Source organism: Haemorhous mexicanus, chromosome 5, assembly GCF_027477595.1.
Source record: "Haemorhous mexicanus isolate bHaeMex1 chromosome 5, bHaeMex1.pri, whole genome shotgun sequence".
Classification (NCBI taxonomy): domain Eukaryota; kingdom Metazoa; phylum Chordata; class Aves; order Passeriformes; family Fringillidae; genus Haemorhous; species Haemorhous mexicanus.
The window spans coordinates 6,529,149-6,544,342 of record NC_082345.1 but is presented as its reverse complement, the minus strand read 5'-3'; the positions used below and the strand labels follow the sequence as shown (position 1 = coordinate 6,544,342).

The 15,194-nt window shown below is 44.6% G+C and overlaps 1 protein-coding gene across 4 annotated transcripts in view; it reads right to left on the bottom strand.

Moving 5' to 3' along the window:
- Nucleotides 1–518: 518 nt before the first annotated feature.
- The window catches only part of SLC6A12 (solute carrier family 6 member 12), a 38,093-nt gene continuing 23,417 nt past the window's right edge, over nucleotides 519–15,194 (bottom strand). For all 4 annotated transcript variants that reach the window (XM_059845713.1, XM_059845714.1, XM_059845715.1 and 1 more), the window contains exons 11-15: nucleotides 14,844–14,981; nucleotides 13,445–13,547; nucleotides 7,584–7,684; nucleotides 6,341–6,511; nucleotides 519–3,711 (exon numbers count right to left, since the gene is read on the bottom strand). In XM_059845713.1, the coding sequence (XP_059701696.1) occupies nucleotides 3,565–3,711; nucleotides 6,341–6,511; nucleotides 7,584–7,684; nucleotides 13,445–13,547; nucleotides 14,844–14,981 (660 nt within the window). In that variant the 3' untranslated portion in view covers nucleotides 519–3,564. The remainder of the gene's footprint in view (nucleotides 3,712–6,340; nucleotides 6,512–7,583; nucleotides 7,685–13,444; nucleotides 13,548–14,843; nucleotides 14,982–15,194) is intronic.

The following is a 15,194-nucleotide window of genomic DNA, read 5'->3' as shown; positions in this document are numbered from 1 at the left end:
CTACCACCCTTTTTTGTCTTCTGACCCTTGGCAGACTGCAATAACTGCACAGGGGAAATCAAGAGCTTTGCTCAGGATGGAGCTGGGGCTCCAGTCCTTGGTAGTTAAGCCCTGCACTAGGGCTATGGTGGGCATGGCTTCTCTCCAGCCCAAAAGCTAAGATGAGGGCTGGAGGGAGGGCATGGCTTGCAACTCCAGTTCATTGGAAGCTACAGCAGGTAGCTTTGCCTGAGTGCTACCACGATCACCTGGGACAGAAGAATGTTTGAGAGCCAAGAAGAATACCCACTGCAATTCTCCTTCCCCCAAAAAAACATGTTAAGGGTTAGAGCCACAAAAGTTGAAGATATCCTGGTGATATTTGAGAGTTTTATCTTTCTTTTTCTTCAAATTTTGTTCTGTATAAGTTTTCAATGACCGTTTCCTTTTTTTTTTTTTTTTTTGCCATTTGTCACTGTTAAAAGAAGAAGGGAAGGAAGGCTGAAGTGCGGGGCAACAGGAATAACAGGATGGAGAAGGATAATACAAGACTTTTTGCCTTGATTTATTTTTAACAAACTCTGTTCCTGTCCTTTCCTTCTGCAGAGAGGGGTGAAATTTTTTATGAAGAAAAAACTCAAAAAATAAAACCAGAACAACAAACAAACTGGAAACCCAGAAGTGGCAGTTAGGTGTTTACAGATATATGTACTTTCTTCTGCATACAATGTTTTAATTCCAGATGGGAGGAGTAGCACAGGATGAAAACCTTGTACCTTCTCTTGGACTTCAGCTTCAAAGGTATCGTGTCTTGGCATGTTATCAACAATTACAGGGGAAAAAAAAAATCTCTCCTTCCTCTCCATACCAATCCTTCAGTAGTGTATTCCTGGTGGCGTGCAGGACAGGAGCAGTTTCCCATCAGACTCAGAGCTCTCCAGAGGTGCCCAGTTCCAGGGGTTCATGGAGACCTGTCGGATCTGCCACACGCATGCAGCAACGCCTGAGATACTTGTAGAAATTTAACAAACCACTACTCAGTCTCTAATTGTGCTGGGGTTTGCACAGAAAAAGCCACTGATGGCATTTACCCCTGTTCCCCCAGCTGGGTGTATGTGGGTGTTTCAGTTTTTAAAGGAAAGAGAATTAAATGACACTGGGTCACTGAGCTTTGACTTAAAATTCCTGGACTTGACTTTGTCAATTCCATCCAAAGAAACTGGAATAATTTCCTGATCCTGGAAATTTTATGATTGCTTTCAATGGGCACACCAATACCTCCTCTAGCTTTATTTAAATAAGTTGCTTCCTGGCAGAGGTGAGATGATATTGTCGGATTATACATAAACAAGAGGAATAAGTTCACTCAGTCAATAACACAGCACCACATTTGTGTTCCAAACTGAAGAGTTACTTGCTTCTATCTAGGATTTTGCAGTGCCTCAGAAAAAGAAGTGAACAGATCTCCATGACTGCTCTGACAGCACAACACTACCTCACATCTTAAAGGCATGGCAGCAGGAGCAAAGGGGCTAAATGTCCTACCAAGGATTCTACAGGAATCAAAACTGGGGGGAGTTGCTTCCCCCACCAAATTATGAGCAACATTGGTGGGAGGAAGAGGAAAAACCACCAAACTGCTTACTGTGATGCCTGACTTCAAGCCTCTGGGTGCTAAGCTCTTCTCACAGCTATTTGCAGCATGACATTCAGCTCTTTAAAAAATAAAAATACAATAAATGGCGTCTTATGTGGTGCTGCAGTCCTTTGCAGGGAATGTGAATGAGGTTTACCAGCCTTCTTCATCTTCCACAGTAAAACATCTTAAACGATAATGTGCTAGAGGTACAAATTCTGATACTTGACTTTCAGTGTTCATTTCACCAGCAGTTTGTAGTTTTTAGTTTTTTAAAGGAAAGGAAATTAAATGGGGAAAAGATTGTCCTATGCTAATTCTCCAGTTAAACTCAGAGGAAACTGCAGCAGATAAGGTTCCCATAGCAATTGGAATAGGTACTGAGCTGCACAGATGAGACCTGATTTCTGCTCTCACTTTTGGTGCCAGTCGTTTATCTCCCTCCAGCACAGGGAAAAGCAATTACTTGGAACCAGGAACAAGGGAAAGGAGCCTGTGGCATCTGGGATTCATTTTGATGGCCATTCTCTGGTGTGGTTGGATGTGCCAATATTGCAGCGCAGCCATGCACCAGTGCATGTACCTTTGACCACAGCAAAGCTCCTGGGTGCGTCCTGCCACTGGCTTTTCTGCTGGATTTAACTGTGAATTTTTGATAGGCATAGAAGCAGGATTTGGCAGGGACCTTTACAGCCCCAGCCTCCACAGGACAGAGTCATCTGGCACTGCACCAAACCTGGAAGCAGAGCACATTTCCTCCCACCCTTTGCCTCACATTTTTGACTACCCTGGCAACAACCAACCTTTAATTCGACACAATCTGCTTCCAATAAACCTATATTACCTATTAATTTTGCTTTATCTTGCCTGAGCTGATCATTATTGCACCTGATTATGTCTTCCTTATCCCCTGAGCAGTCATCCACAGCAAAGCCAAGGAAGTGCAATCATTCTCCCACCCTCTTCCCAAAGCTACTCTGCAGCACAGGATCAGGCTCATCAACTCCTTCTATAATTCCTCTACAAAATGCTCCAGCAGTGCAGTTAAATTTGTGGGTGTGCAGTCCTCAGGGCCTCATTTTTCGAGCTGTGCTGCAACTCTTTTTCTTTTTCTTACCAACTGCTCCAGGACTTTTCCTGCACTCCATGAATTTTCTGAAAGAATTGTCAAATGTTCATCGGTTTCACTCTTGGATGCGTTTTCACTGGGCTGTGTAGTTTTGACCCAGAGCAAGTCCCCTTAGATAGTCATTCCTCACCCCCTTTTCCACACTGAGACTGCCTTGAGATCCATCATCAACAACTAGGATTGCATCGAGCACCCTGTCACTCCTTTCCCTTCCAGCGACAGCTGAAGCTGTAACTACTGACAGTGCAGCCTTCTTTTGTCATTGGCTATGATATGTTCCTGGCTCTCTCTCCCTTTTACAGAGGTGACCTAGTAATGCACTTTCCTTTGTCATCCTCCAGCTTCTTATGTACTTCTGAACCAACTTACTTATTTCCCGTGCTAGCACCCCATCATTTCCTGCTTTAGCATCCCTAACTTGGCTCCTTCACACCTTTAATCTCTGCTCTCTCTCACCACCCTCACCACTGTGGTTTCTTTTCCTCCTCTCAATATAAATCCACTTTTTTTTTTCCTTTTTCTTTTTTTTCCTTCTTTCCTTTTTTTTGCTACAATGTTGTTTTTCTCTTCCCAACCAGTGTCAGTAATGAAGGGCACTTCTGATAAAAGTGTGCTGCAGTCTCCACAGCTGATGGCAGGAAGAGTTGTCCCTAGGGTGTAAAAGAAATGCTGTTGCCAGTGGGTGCAACCAGCTGGCTGCAAGGAGAGGAATTGCCCTAGATGCTTCCATCACAGACACGAAGTAGAGAAGGGAAAAGAAACCACTTTGGGAAGGAGAGAGCAAATCAGTCTGGGTTATGGAGGAAACATCCCAGGTGCCTTAGAAGTGGGTTTCTCTCTCTGTGATGCTGAGCAGCTCCTGGGCTGGAGGAGACCATCCCGCACGCCCCAGATTGGACGGCCTCGCCACGCGCTTCTTCTTTGGCTGTGGCAGATCCTCCGCTGGGGAAATCAGCTGCATCAGTCTCTGCAGAGAGGAAGTTGCTGTTAATTAAGCTGATGAGCAAACTGACAGCCAATAGTGATCCACAACCATTGCTGGGGGCAAAGGCACCTAGACAGCACACATGCCAGCTCCCTTTTCCTCTCCTGCCGAATGGCCGTGAAACTGAGGAGGAAGGCAGGTTCACTTCAGCTGCTCTCAGTGACAATTATTCTGTCTCTGTGCTCAAATCTGGGCTGTGGACTGGTAATCTGATGTACAGCACTTCTCACAGACCTGCTACTGTGAGGGAGGATGCCAGCATTTAGCACCACAGACATTTTCTGTAGCAATGGAAAAAACACCATAAAATCTTTATTTTTCCTATACCAAGTAGCTTTCCATTGATTTTTGTGGGAGCTGTGAGGACTTTCAAATGGGCTGATCACCAGATTCTGGGCATCTCCTGCTATGATCCAAAACAGGGTGGTAGGAAATACCTACCTCAGTGGCATTTTCCAGGTAAAGCAGTCCCTCTGCAGACTGGTTTCTGCCCCAAACCATCCTCAGCTCCCCTCTTCCAGTCAGCCAGACTGTGATGGTGAAGGCAGGGGTTGTGAGGAAGTTGTCTGCCCTTAGCTACCTCTCTCCTGTGCAATACAGGGTGCTACAGGCTGTCCCACACATATTTATGCAGTGCTGGGAGAGCTTAGAGGAGTTTATTCTTAAAAAACGAAAATATCAAGCTGGCTCACAGGGACTCTGCAGTGAATTTCTGGTCTTTTTCATCCCATTTTTTAAGTCTCTCTGGTGCCACATGACTTTCTGTGCTCCTGGTTTCCTTTCCCTTTCCATCCTGCAGCTGATGTCCTGCCAGCTGCATGGGACAGCCTATAATTTCCCAGCAGAAACCTGACTTTCACTGTTACTAACTTTTTCCATCACAAGCTCAGGAGAGTGCATGCTCACTCCCATGAAAAGCACATCACAAGCAGAGCAGGCAATTCATCCATGACTCGTAGGATTAATTTTGGTGCTCCCACTCCTTGTGAAGTGCCTGCCAGAATCACAGATTTCGTTAATTTATTCAAAACTATTTGCCCCACGATTTCCAAAATTCACCTACAGCTGCAGCTGCTCTGTGGGTACTGCATTGTGAGTTTTTAGCCTTTGGAGCTTGAGCTGTCTTAATCAGGAATATTAGGAAACAACATTTTTGTTTCTTAGTTAGTCAAGTGTAACGAGAGGTATCAGTTTGTAGCAATGACTGATCATAAATACCAATTACAAACTTGCTTTCAGTGAATGGTTTGCAATATTCAACAACTGTTCCTGGAAATTTGTGTAAGGAAATTAATTCCCTGCAATTCTGGTGTGTGACTGGAAAAAGAGAACAGGTATATTTTGAGAAATTTTGTTTGAAAAACAGGTGCAACTACCCTAGAAGGTATTTCATGTCTGGCTTTGATTCTGCCCTGGATCAACCCAGGTTTAGCAGCCAATTCCTTCCCCTACACCTAAACCGCATATTTGGAAATTTCTTCATACTAATGTAGCTGAGGAGTCCCTGGAAATTTCAATTAATATCATGTAAACCAGGAGAAACAGAAAACCCCTTGATGTGAAATGGGCCAAATCAATTCCTCAGGTGTGCTCTACAATGAGCATTAACACTATTCCCAGCAGCATTTCAGTCCAAGGGCTTGAAGCACTTTACCCCTGGTGAGACATATTGCTTGTTTAACAGTCAGGACATGCGGGCAATTACTTCTCTGGCAGCCCCAAGCCCTCATTTACACACCAAAAGCTTCTGAGCTGTGGGGAGTCAGATATGTCAGTCACAGATTCACCTTGCTTGAGACAATCGAACAAATAAAGACTTCCTGTACCCAGCTCATCCCTGGATGTGTTGGCAATGGAGGGTCCTCCTCTCCATGAGTCACAATGTGGCTGTCATACCTACACCACAGCCACAGGGATGCTCCTGTTCACCTGCTCCCTCTGCCCACCCCACCCTCCAACCAGCTGCAGTGGGGATGGGGAAGGACCTGCAGAGAAATTGTGTAGAAATTTAGATGTACTGTACATCACTCAGATCTTTCTTCATGGGTCAGGTGAGGGTCATGATTTCATCTCCCTAGACAGAGTTCTTCCTAGGACAAAACAGTCTATAGTGAAAGAGGACAGGCTCAGGAATGGCACAATGTAGGCCTTTACAGCACTGTGAGCAGGTCCTCTTTAATAACTATGGGAAACTTCTTTTTTAAAAAGAACATGGTCCTGACCAGGACTACAAAGGACAAGAAGTAAAGGCAAAACAGATCTTGGTTTTGTACTTGCTTTGCATTGGTATCTAGTCCATATATGCTATATATATGTCTATATACTGCATATAGGCTATATATATATATGTCTATATATTGCATGATCATCGAGCATGATGGTGCAACACTTCCTGGAAGACCAGACATTTGATGATCAGCCTGGGAGCTGTGCTGAGACCCTCCAAGCTCTCCAAATTGCCAACAAGAGCTACAGAGCATTCTGGGGAAGGGTGATTCTCACCAGCCCTTGCTCTCTCAGAGGAGAAATGTGCCCTGTACCTCCTCCCTGGGGGCCATCCTGAACCATCTGGGGGAGCAACAGCAACACACCCAGTGACCACTCCCAGTACCTGTTTCAGGGGTCCTTTGGTTTTCAGGAGGATGAAGATGGCATAGAGAGGAATACAGAGCATGGAGGAGAGCGCCATCAGCCAGCCTAGCACGTAGCCCCAGGGTGGGTACTCGTAGGAATTGTTGTATTTCAAGGGAGCATACTTGATCAGGGAAAACAGGAAGACACCCTGGGGAGCAGAAAACACAAAGATAAGGAAAGCCAAGGGGCAGCCAAGGCCAGCAGCCGTGCCACCCTGCAAGGACTGGCTGCTCTGCAAGGGTGGCAGTGGATGTTCTGTCTTGCATGAGCCATCAGGGACCTTGCTGGCTGCAGTGAGCAGAGCCTGGTGTGTGCTGGCTGCACAAAGTTCTCAGAGGCAGGGCCAGGCATCTTGGTGGTATAAAGCCTTCAGGCTTCTGAAGAGTCATAAGCAAAGTTGGCAGCAACTTTGAGGGTCCAGCAATATTGAAACAGCAATTTATTCATATCAAAGACAAGAATTGTTGTTCTGCCTGGCAGAAACACTCCAGAGGAGCCACACAGGCACAGATTTAGCCCTCCTGGGGCTCTCTAGCTACAAAGCTCCCCAACAATTTGGGCTGGTTTGAAAATTTCCCAGATCTTCAAGTCCTGCTGAAGCTTGGGGACAAAGGACTAGGAATCTTTCGTAAGTTGTAGCTATAGATCTCATCTGTGTTTCCACTGAGGTCAAAGAAAACAACTCTCAACATCAGATACAAAACCAGAATTTGGCTAAGAAGGCATGTAAAAGTCAGTGGAGCAAGACTAGACATAAATTCAAAACAGGCAAGAACTTGCCTGAATTTGGGTGCACTTTATTTAAACACAGTCACAGAAGTTCTGGAAGAGATTTAGTGACACAGAAAGCAAATGGCTATAGAAAGATACTTCTGAACCATGGGCAGCCCCAGGAACACAGATTGAAGCAAGTATTTCAGAACAGGGTAATTTTCACTGGTCTTCTATTCATAGGTAATTTGGCCAAACCTCTCCAGGCTCTGAGGACATATTTCCTTTTGCCTTCACAATAAACGATTGGATTTTCATGGTCAATTAATTTTCCAGGCAAAACATAAGGCTTTACAAAGGAAATAAATAGCTACCTCAGCTACAGACAAGCTTCTGCTTCTCCATACAGTTTGAAAAATTTACAGCAGCACCGCAGAGCTAAATCAGCCTTTTCCACTGAGAATTTGGGGACTCAGAGTGATATGTCATGATGTCATAATTGCACTTACCAAGCACAGACCCGGGGTGAACACCAGCCAGCATATCTTGATCAAGGGCCACGGCCGGAAACCAATCATGTCCTCAATGTTGTCATAGAAACGGTTGGCACCTTGGCCACCAACCAGCACAGAGACAAAGTCATAAGTCAGATGGGTTTTGTTTTCTTCAACCACTATTCACATCAGATCCCAAAGTTTCTTTATCCTTGGTGTTTACTTCTGGTGAAAACATGGCTATCTTAATAATAGAACAGCAGAGGATGGGGTTTTCTGGCATTGAAAAGGCCCATCTGTGGCTAAATAGAGATGGAGGGGTTTAATTTCACTCATAAGTGTCAGAAAGATTGACACTGGAGAAAAGCACAGTCCCTCAGACAGTAGCAACTGTAAGTGACAGGACGCAGCCATGCACTGGTAAGGATTGCACAGGGGAAAGAGGTGCCTGCTTTACAGAGCAGCAAGGGAAAGCTCTTGCACGTTAAGCATATGAGATTGTGTGAGTGCAGAGTGCTAAAAGGAACAAAGAGAGTGGGGAACACCTAACCAAACCTTCTCTTTGTAAATAAACATGCTGGTATACCAGGGAAGTCACATCAAGAATCACCCCTGAATTGGGCAGGACCCCTGTCATCTCAAGAGCTCGTCTTCCACAGAATATTTTATTATTGACATAAACTCAGAAAACCTGGCAATTAAAACTCTTCTGAAAACCAAACTTTCCATCTGCAAGTGCTGCTGTACTGTCCAGTGAGAGCTGTCTGGTGGGGTATGATCTCTTCCTTCTCATCTCATTAGTTTCACTTACTGGATTGTTTTGTTCACAGTGTGTGGGACCCACCTAAATCTCATGGTGCCTTGGAATGGGATATACTTCAGCAAAGCACCTAAAAGTCCTGCCACCAGCCAGACTCTAACCACTGACTCTGTCCAACACAAAGTACAAAGAGCAAACTTATGCAATGGCATAGAGGAGGCAACAAAATGCAGATGGATTTCAGCAGACCTTGCAATAAACTCTGGGATGTCTTCAAGTATCCGGAGCCTAATGTTGGCCAGAAAGAGAAGTAAAATGAAGAAAAATCAAAAATTCATTTATAAGGCGCCCTAGCACCTTTCTAACCAAAACTGACCACATATACCAGACTGCCTCAGGCAAAATAAGACAATAGGAGAAAAAAAAAAAGTGAGGTAGGCTGTCCAGAAAAAGGGCTACCAGTTAAGCACCTCTGGGATGAAATAACACTGTATTTGCTTTATTAAAGCTCTGTCTTGGCACTTAAAGTATTCTGCTTTTGGGGATGTTCATCCATCTGTGTACTCATGGTCAGGCCACAGTTCTCAGTTGCAAATGTGATAAGAATTTGCTTCTTTATATCTCAACACCAGAGTGCTGGACTAGGTAAAATATGTGCCTAGAGAACTGGCCACACTTCTGAGTGCTTGGGGTTGGCTTTGGTGAGTTTTATTTTGGTTTGTGGTTTTTATGTCTCAGAATTAAATTCTCATATTATGTTTCCCTTAAATATAGTAGTTCTACAAAAGCACATTATGTATGCTCTTTTTTTGCAATTCTTTGCATTATATTCTATATACCATGACTAATGCTTGCAGAAAATCTCTTTTAAACACAGCTTTTTGAAGTATTTGGGGGGAGGATAATAGTCTTTTGAACACCTCTTGGTGTTGAGTTGGCAAGTTAACAAGTAGCCTCAAGCAAAGACAACAAGCTGTGGTATATCAAGGGACATGCATATATATTGTGTGGGAGCCCAGCCTATACCAGAGAACTTCCAAGCTGTAACTATCATGAGGATTCAGACAGCATTTCTGAAAATATATAAAGGATGAAAGGAGTTGGTATATAAAATTAATTTTGCCAAAAAGCCAAAATCTTCCACAGGGTGAAAAAAAAAGAAAAGAGAGCTATAGATCATGAGCATTGCAGTTTAGAGTATGAGCACAGCACATTATCTTCCACAGAAACACACTGTCATGTCAGATAAATTAATTCATAATACAACTTCATGGCAGATAAAGTTTCTCTGCCAATTTGGATCTAGGATCTAGTCAGACATATCAATTAAAGAAATACAAAAATGCTGAACAAAAAGAACACACACACATCCACTCATCCATCCATTCATCCTTTCTGCAACAAGGAAAAAAACCCACAACTTATGTTGTTAATTACGATGTGCCTCCACCTGTCCTTGTCCCTTTTCTCTGTAGAACAACCACGAGATCCTAAATTTCCATGGCCACTGTGGCAGTCAGTGGATGATGTGATGATACACGATGGGGACTGACATGAACATCCTCAGAGAGTATATGAACAGGAGGTTTTACATATTCTACATTTCAAAGGCAGATGAAAAAGTAATCAAGCTTAAGAAGTCATCAGTTGAACTACTCAACACTGACTTTTTGAGCAAATTAGAAGCTGGAGGACACATACTGGAGCAATGTGCCCTTCTTTCCCAGCACATCAGAAGGATTAGATAAAGCTCCTGCAGAGAAAGCCATAAAAACGTCCTCAAAGAGATTTTTTTGTTGGAGTGAACAAAGATGTTTGCTTTTACCTCCAATATTCCAAGACAAGGAAGAATGGGATGCAGTCACTGGACAGTTAACCATGAATGCTGGTACCACTTCCCTTGTGCTGATCAATCCCACATACCTTCAAAGTGATTGTGTGCTCCTCTGACAAATCATTTGGCCATGTAAATTCACAGGAATAAATTTCACACAAACCTAACTAGAGATTGGCTTACATCCTTATCTCTTGTCCTTACAGAGCTCTTCTCATTTTACGCAGCTTATAAAAACAGCAAATGAGACCCAAATTAAAAGTGGCAAAGATTTAATTTTACTTTTACCATATTCAAAAAACAGAGTTTCACAGTTCTGCTAGTTTGGAATCTATTAAAAAATATCTCCCTGTCTTTTCTCCCAAGTTACATTTATTTGGATTCATCTATATCAAATTCCACCCACAACATTAAAATAGGTGATGACTGTGGCTCCACACCACAGTACCAAGTTTGTATCTGCTCCCTCTCTGTTGCAAACCTGCAGCATCAAGACCTGCACCAAGCCTGTGCAAAGAGCCAGCAATGGAGGTGTGGATGCACCACAACTGCACATCCTTTGGGCACCAGGCACACAGAGCAGGCCATTTATGGCCCATAAAGAAGCACATAAGGTTGCTCATAGCCAGTGCATCTGAGAACATTCAGCACAAAGAGACAGAGCAAGCCCAACAGGCAGGATCCAGGCAGGAGGAGGCTGCCATGCCCTGCTGGTAGTCACGCTGCATGTGAGCAACAGAACCAGAGAAAGATTTTTCACTGCACAACATGGGCTTACCCCAGGGCCACCCACAGGTACCCTCTGGCATCAGTTTGCTTTAGCTGTGTAGAGTCCTGATGATTTCAGCCCTGGCTCTCCTGTAGTGATGGAGGCCCTTGCTTTCTCCTGGAACAGCTACTCATAATGTGCATGCTGTGACTGCCTGGAAAATATCCTCTGCAGCACATTTCAGTGGCACCATATTGTGAATCTCAGTATTCAAAGCCCATGCCTGCTTACAGAAGGGCTGCCTGTCTCAAAGTGGAAGGAGAGCAGAGAAGAGGCAGGGGGACACCAGAATCTCTCCAGCACTCTCCTCTAGGGAACATGATCCACAAATCCAATGCTGTGTGATCCTTCCACAGGCAGGGAGCAGTGCAGAGGAAATCCTCAGGTCTCTGGGAGAGCAGCTGCCTGGCAGCAGAGGAAAGCTGCCAAGTGGTGGGTGGTTGGCGTATGTGCTGGGAGAGGGGAAACTCAGAACACATATTTGTGTTAGCAGAAATGTTGTAATTCTTCACAGTGTAAGCAAGAGGCATAGCTCTGCCAATTGCAAGGCTGGGGAAAAAAACTCTTTAATCAGCACTAGTCACTTTTTTCCCTCACTGTAATGCCTCACCTTGGCCCTCTGACTACATTTTGGACCAGAATCATCCCAATGGATGCAAAGCAGAACATCAAAAGGGTAAAATCACCCTGTATGGAGTGGCACAAATGAACCCATGGTGGTGAGGAGAAGGGCCATTTCTCTGTCCCCAACTACTCCATCTCCTTTTGAGGCTGCTGGGGCAGCATCACCTCTCCTGTTACTCATTGCCTGCCATTGCTCCTCTCCATGGGTCATCAGAAAAGACATGTGGCCTGTGTGACTGTAAAAATGGCATTAAACATCAAACCATAATTTAGTTTAATGAATTAACCTAGAATGGTGATCCCCATCCTGTCACAGATGGATGGGGATCTCCACGTCCCTTTAAATCCCAAAAGGACTGGGCAGAAGGTGACTCAAAATTAAAATCTAGCCAGGGTCTGTTACTGCAAGCTTTCCTTGAAGGACATCTTTCTAAAAAAAAAAATATTTCTTACACATCTGCTTCTCTTGCATTCTCTGGAGCCCAAGACCAAGCATCTGGACTGGTTATGCTTTCAGTAAGAGAGGAGTTTACCCAAACTAGCAATTGGCTCCTGCTATACATAAAGCATTTGGAGAAACTAGTAAGCCTTTCATCAGCAACTGCACTACAGCCAATGCAACCTCTATAAAAGCATAAGCACCAAAAGGAGCACACAGGGACTGACTGCACATAAAGCAAAGGTGACACCAAATGGAATTGGCAGGTGGTAGAATCAGAACAAGGAAAAGAGACTGACTCCTCACACAACACCTGAGAAAGCTATGGAACTCCTTGCTGCAGTATTTTGTGGATGACAAATGGTTAGCCAAGTCAAATGGAAAAAAATAACAGAAGAGAAAGAAATAAACAGATTTCAATTCTGGCACTGAAAATTCCTGGGCAACAAGCTGAGTATTGCATCTGGTTCCAGGAACCCCAGAAGGAGAAAGCCATGTAGCTCTGAGTCCAGAGAAGGACCATGAAAACTAAGAGAGGGCTGAAGTACCTGTCCTGTGAAGACAGACAGAGAGAGTTTGGGCTGTCCAAACATGATGCTATGTTTGCAATCTTTCCCTGCGGTTATGATGGCAATGCTGCTTGAAGCAGTTGGGACCAGCAGATGTGACTGTGGGATGTTGAGGTCTGGTCTAAGCTGTCATCTACTACAGCTGTGCACAATCCTTACAGGTATGAGGCTCATGTAGTTCCATGAAGCAAAGAGAGGGAGCAGCTGCTCTGTATCACACACAAGATGCTTTGCCCAAAAATCATCAGCCTTGACACAAGCTTCAGGGAGAAGAACCAAAGCCTTTGTGGTCAGGAAGAGATCCCCCATAGGATATCAGAAGAGACTTACTGCACAGACTAACATGCAGGTGCTTTCTTCCTGATACTTCGTGAAGCTCAGTTTTATCCCACTCCTGAATAGTTTAGTTACAGACTTCACTAAGAGCCAAAGCAGTCCCTCCTATTTATTTTTGGCCATTGCAGTCTGGGTAAATAGGAAGCAGGAATCATCACAGAAGTAACACATAGCAAGTTTGCATCCCAGAATTTTGTGTTAAATTAACTGGCAGAACTAAACTAAATGCACAATGTAAGCAGACAGGGGAAGACACCAAAAAACAGCAGTCACTCCTCTATAGCTGATTTTCTAATTCAAAGGGCAGATGGGAAAAACAGCAAGGTAGTTCAATATGAGGCACCTACAGAGAAGGAACAAACATTCCTAAACTAAATGTGGAGCAATTAAGAAATGTTGCAAGGAAACACAGTGAAAACTAGACAAGAAAGAACATAATTACAGCATTTTTTTACCTCCTGAGGATTTTTTCTGTTGACTCTCACTTCTTAACCCCCCACTCTTGCCTTGATAAAGAACAAGACAGGTTTTTGTCCTCCACTTACCATACACCCATCCTATGCAGACAACTTCAAAAATAGCCAGGAAGAGCAGGCATGTGCCACTGGCAGCATAGTAGTCAAAGAGCTGGAAGATGTACATGCCACCCTGTTGAAGAGGTAGAAAAAACAGAGCCATTGCAAGACTGTTCCATGTCAGGGAAAAGTGAGCGGGGCAAGCAAAAGAATAGCAGCAGAAACACTCAACCTAAAGCAGGTGGGAGAAGAGCCTTCTCTTGGGGCTGCCCTCACTCTGTTCCAAAAACACAGTCAAGCCTGGTAGCAGGAGCGTTTTTCATGCCCATTTTATGATACTGCTGGGCTAGGCTGCCTTCTATGTGCATAAGAGCAGGAGCTGATTTGTTGGGCTGTTTTAAAACAGTTAGGAAGTTCCCAGAATCATTTTTTGAAATACCATGTAGCAGTGCAGAACTTTGTACCCAAAAGATTATGATCTTGAACAAGGACATTCAAGATACCTTGTTTTACCTTCATCCAACCTTACATACTGCACAAGTTCCAAGCCCTGCAATGGCAGAGGATGTGGCTTTCCTGCTGCTTCTGACTTCGAGCTGAGCCCTGCAGAGTTGCCATCAGCTACCTGTACAGGCCTATGGATTATTTTCATGAGATTTCTCCTAGACAAAGCCTCTCCACATCAAGCAGATCCTTCCAAATAATGCTGAAGGACTCTAGACACAGTGTCACTCAAATTGACAGGTAGGTGTTACCTTCAGCAGGTCCTTAGCCAGGATCCTGCGGGAGGGTCATTCATCTGTGCCTCAGGGGTTTAACAGGAATTAGCTGTCACTTCAGAGCTCATGGAGGCAGCACAGTAGTGCTAAGACCCCCACCCAAGCTTGTGGTACACACTGAGCACAGCACCATGCAGGAAGAGGTGCAGCTGTTAGCTGCAGAGCAGTGCAAACACCATGTGCATGGCATCACACCAGCACAGCTCTGCTCCTGCTGGTCCCGGGATCACAGGCTTCCCACGGGCTCCAGCAGGGTTATGGCACAGCCATTACCCCCAAGCTCCTCTCTTGCTTCTCTGCTTTGTGTGGAAATCAGCCAGCAAATGATCACTGCCCTCAGAAGAGCTTGTTTTCAAACAGCTTGGCTTGTTTTAGCTCCCAGGTCTGGTATTTGCACAAAGCCTGTGTCAGGCAGCCTCTGGGCTGAGGGAGCAGGATCTCTGGAAGGCTCAGTGACACAGTGAGTGCACCAGTGTCACGCAGGGTTAAAGCATCACTGGCTGTGAGAGACACCAACTAATGGATTAGAAATGAGAGACAATTAACAGCATTGAAGACAAGCTTGCTGTCTCTGCCCAGACCTCCAGAACTGTATAGCCCCTGCTTTGGTGCTCAGCTGTACAGCCCTTGCTCCTGTACTCCTTGCTCACCTCAGTGACCAGCAATAAGCCCAGGAAGTAGCACATGACTGCAATGGCCAGGATCAGCAGCTCCCGACGCCCCTTCTTCCGAAACACTCCTGGGAACATGTCAATAATAGCTGTCACCATGCTTTCCACACAGACAAACTGCAGAAGAAAACAGGTCAGAGAAATCAGCATCTCTCCTTCCCCAAGCACGTACTTCCCCTCACTGTCCTTTTTTGTCCTCCCACCTGCCAAATCCTTATTTTTTCATTTTTTTCTTTGAATCTGTCTTGCTTCCACCAAAAGCCAGCAGAAACAGAGGAAAAAGGCCTGATTATCCAGGCACAAGGGCAGGGGTATAAGAGAGCAGAGCCT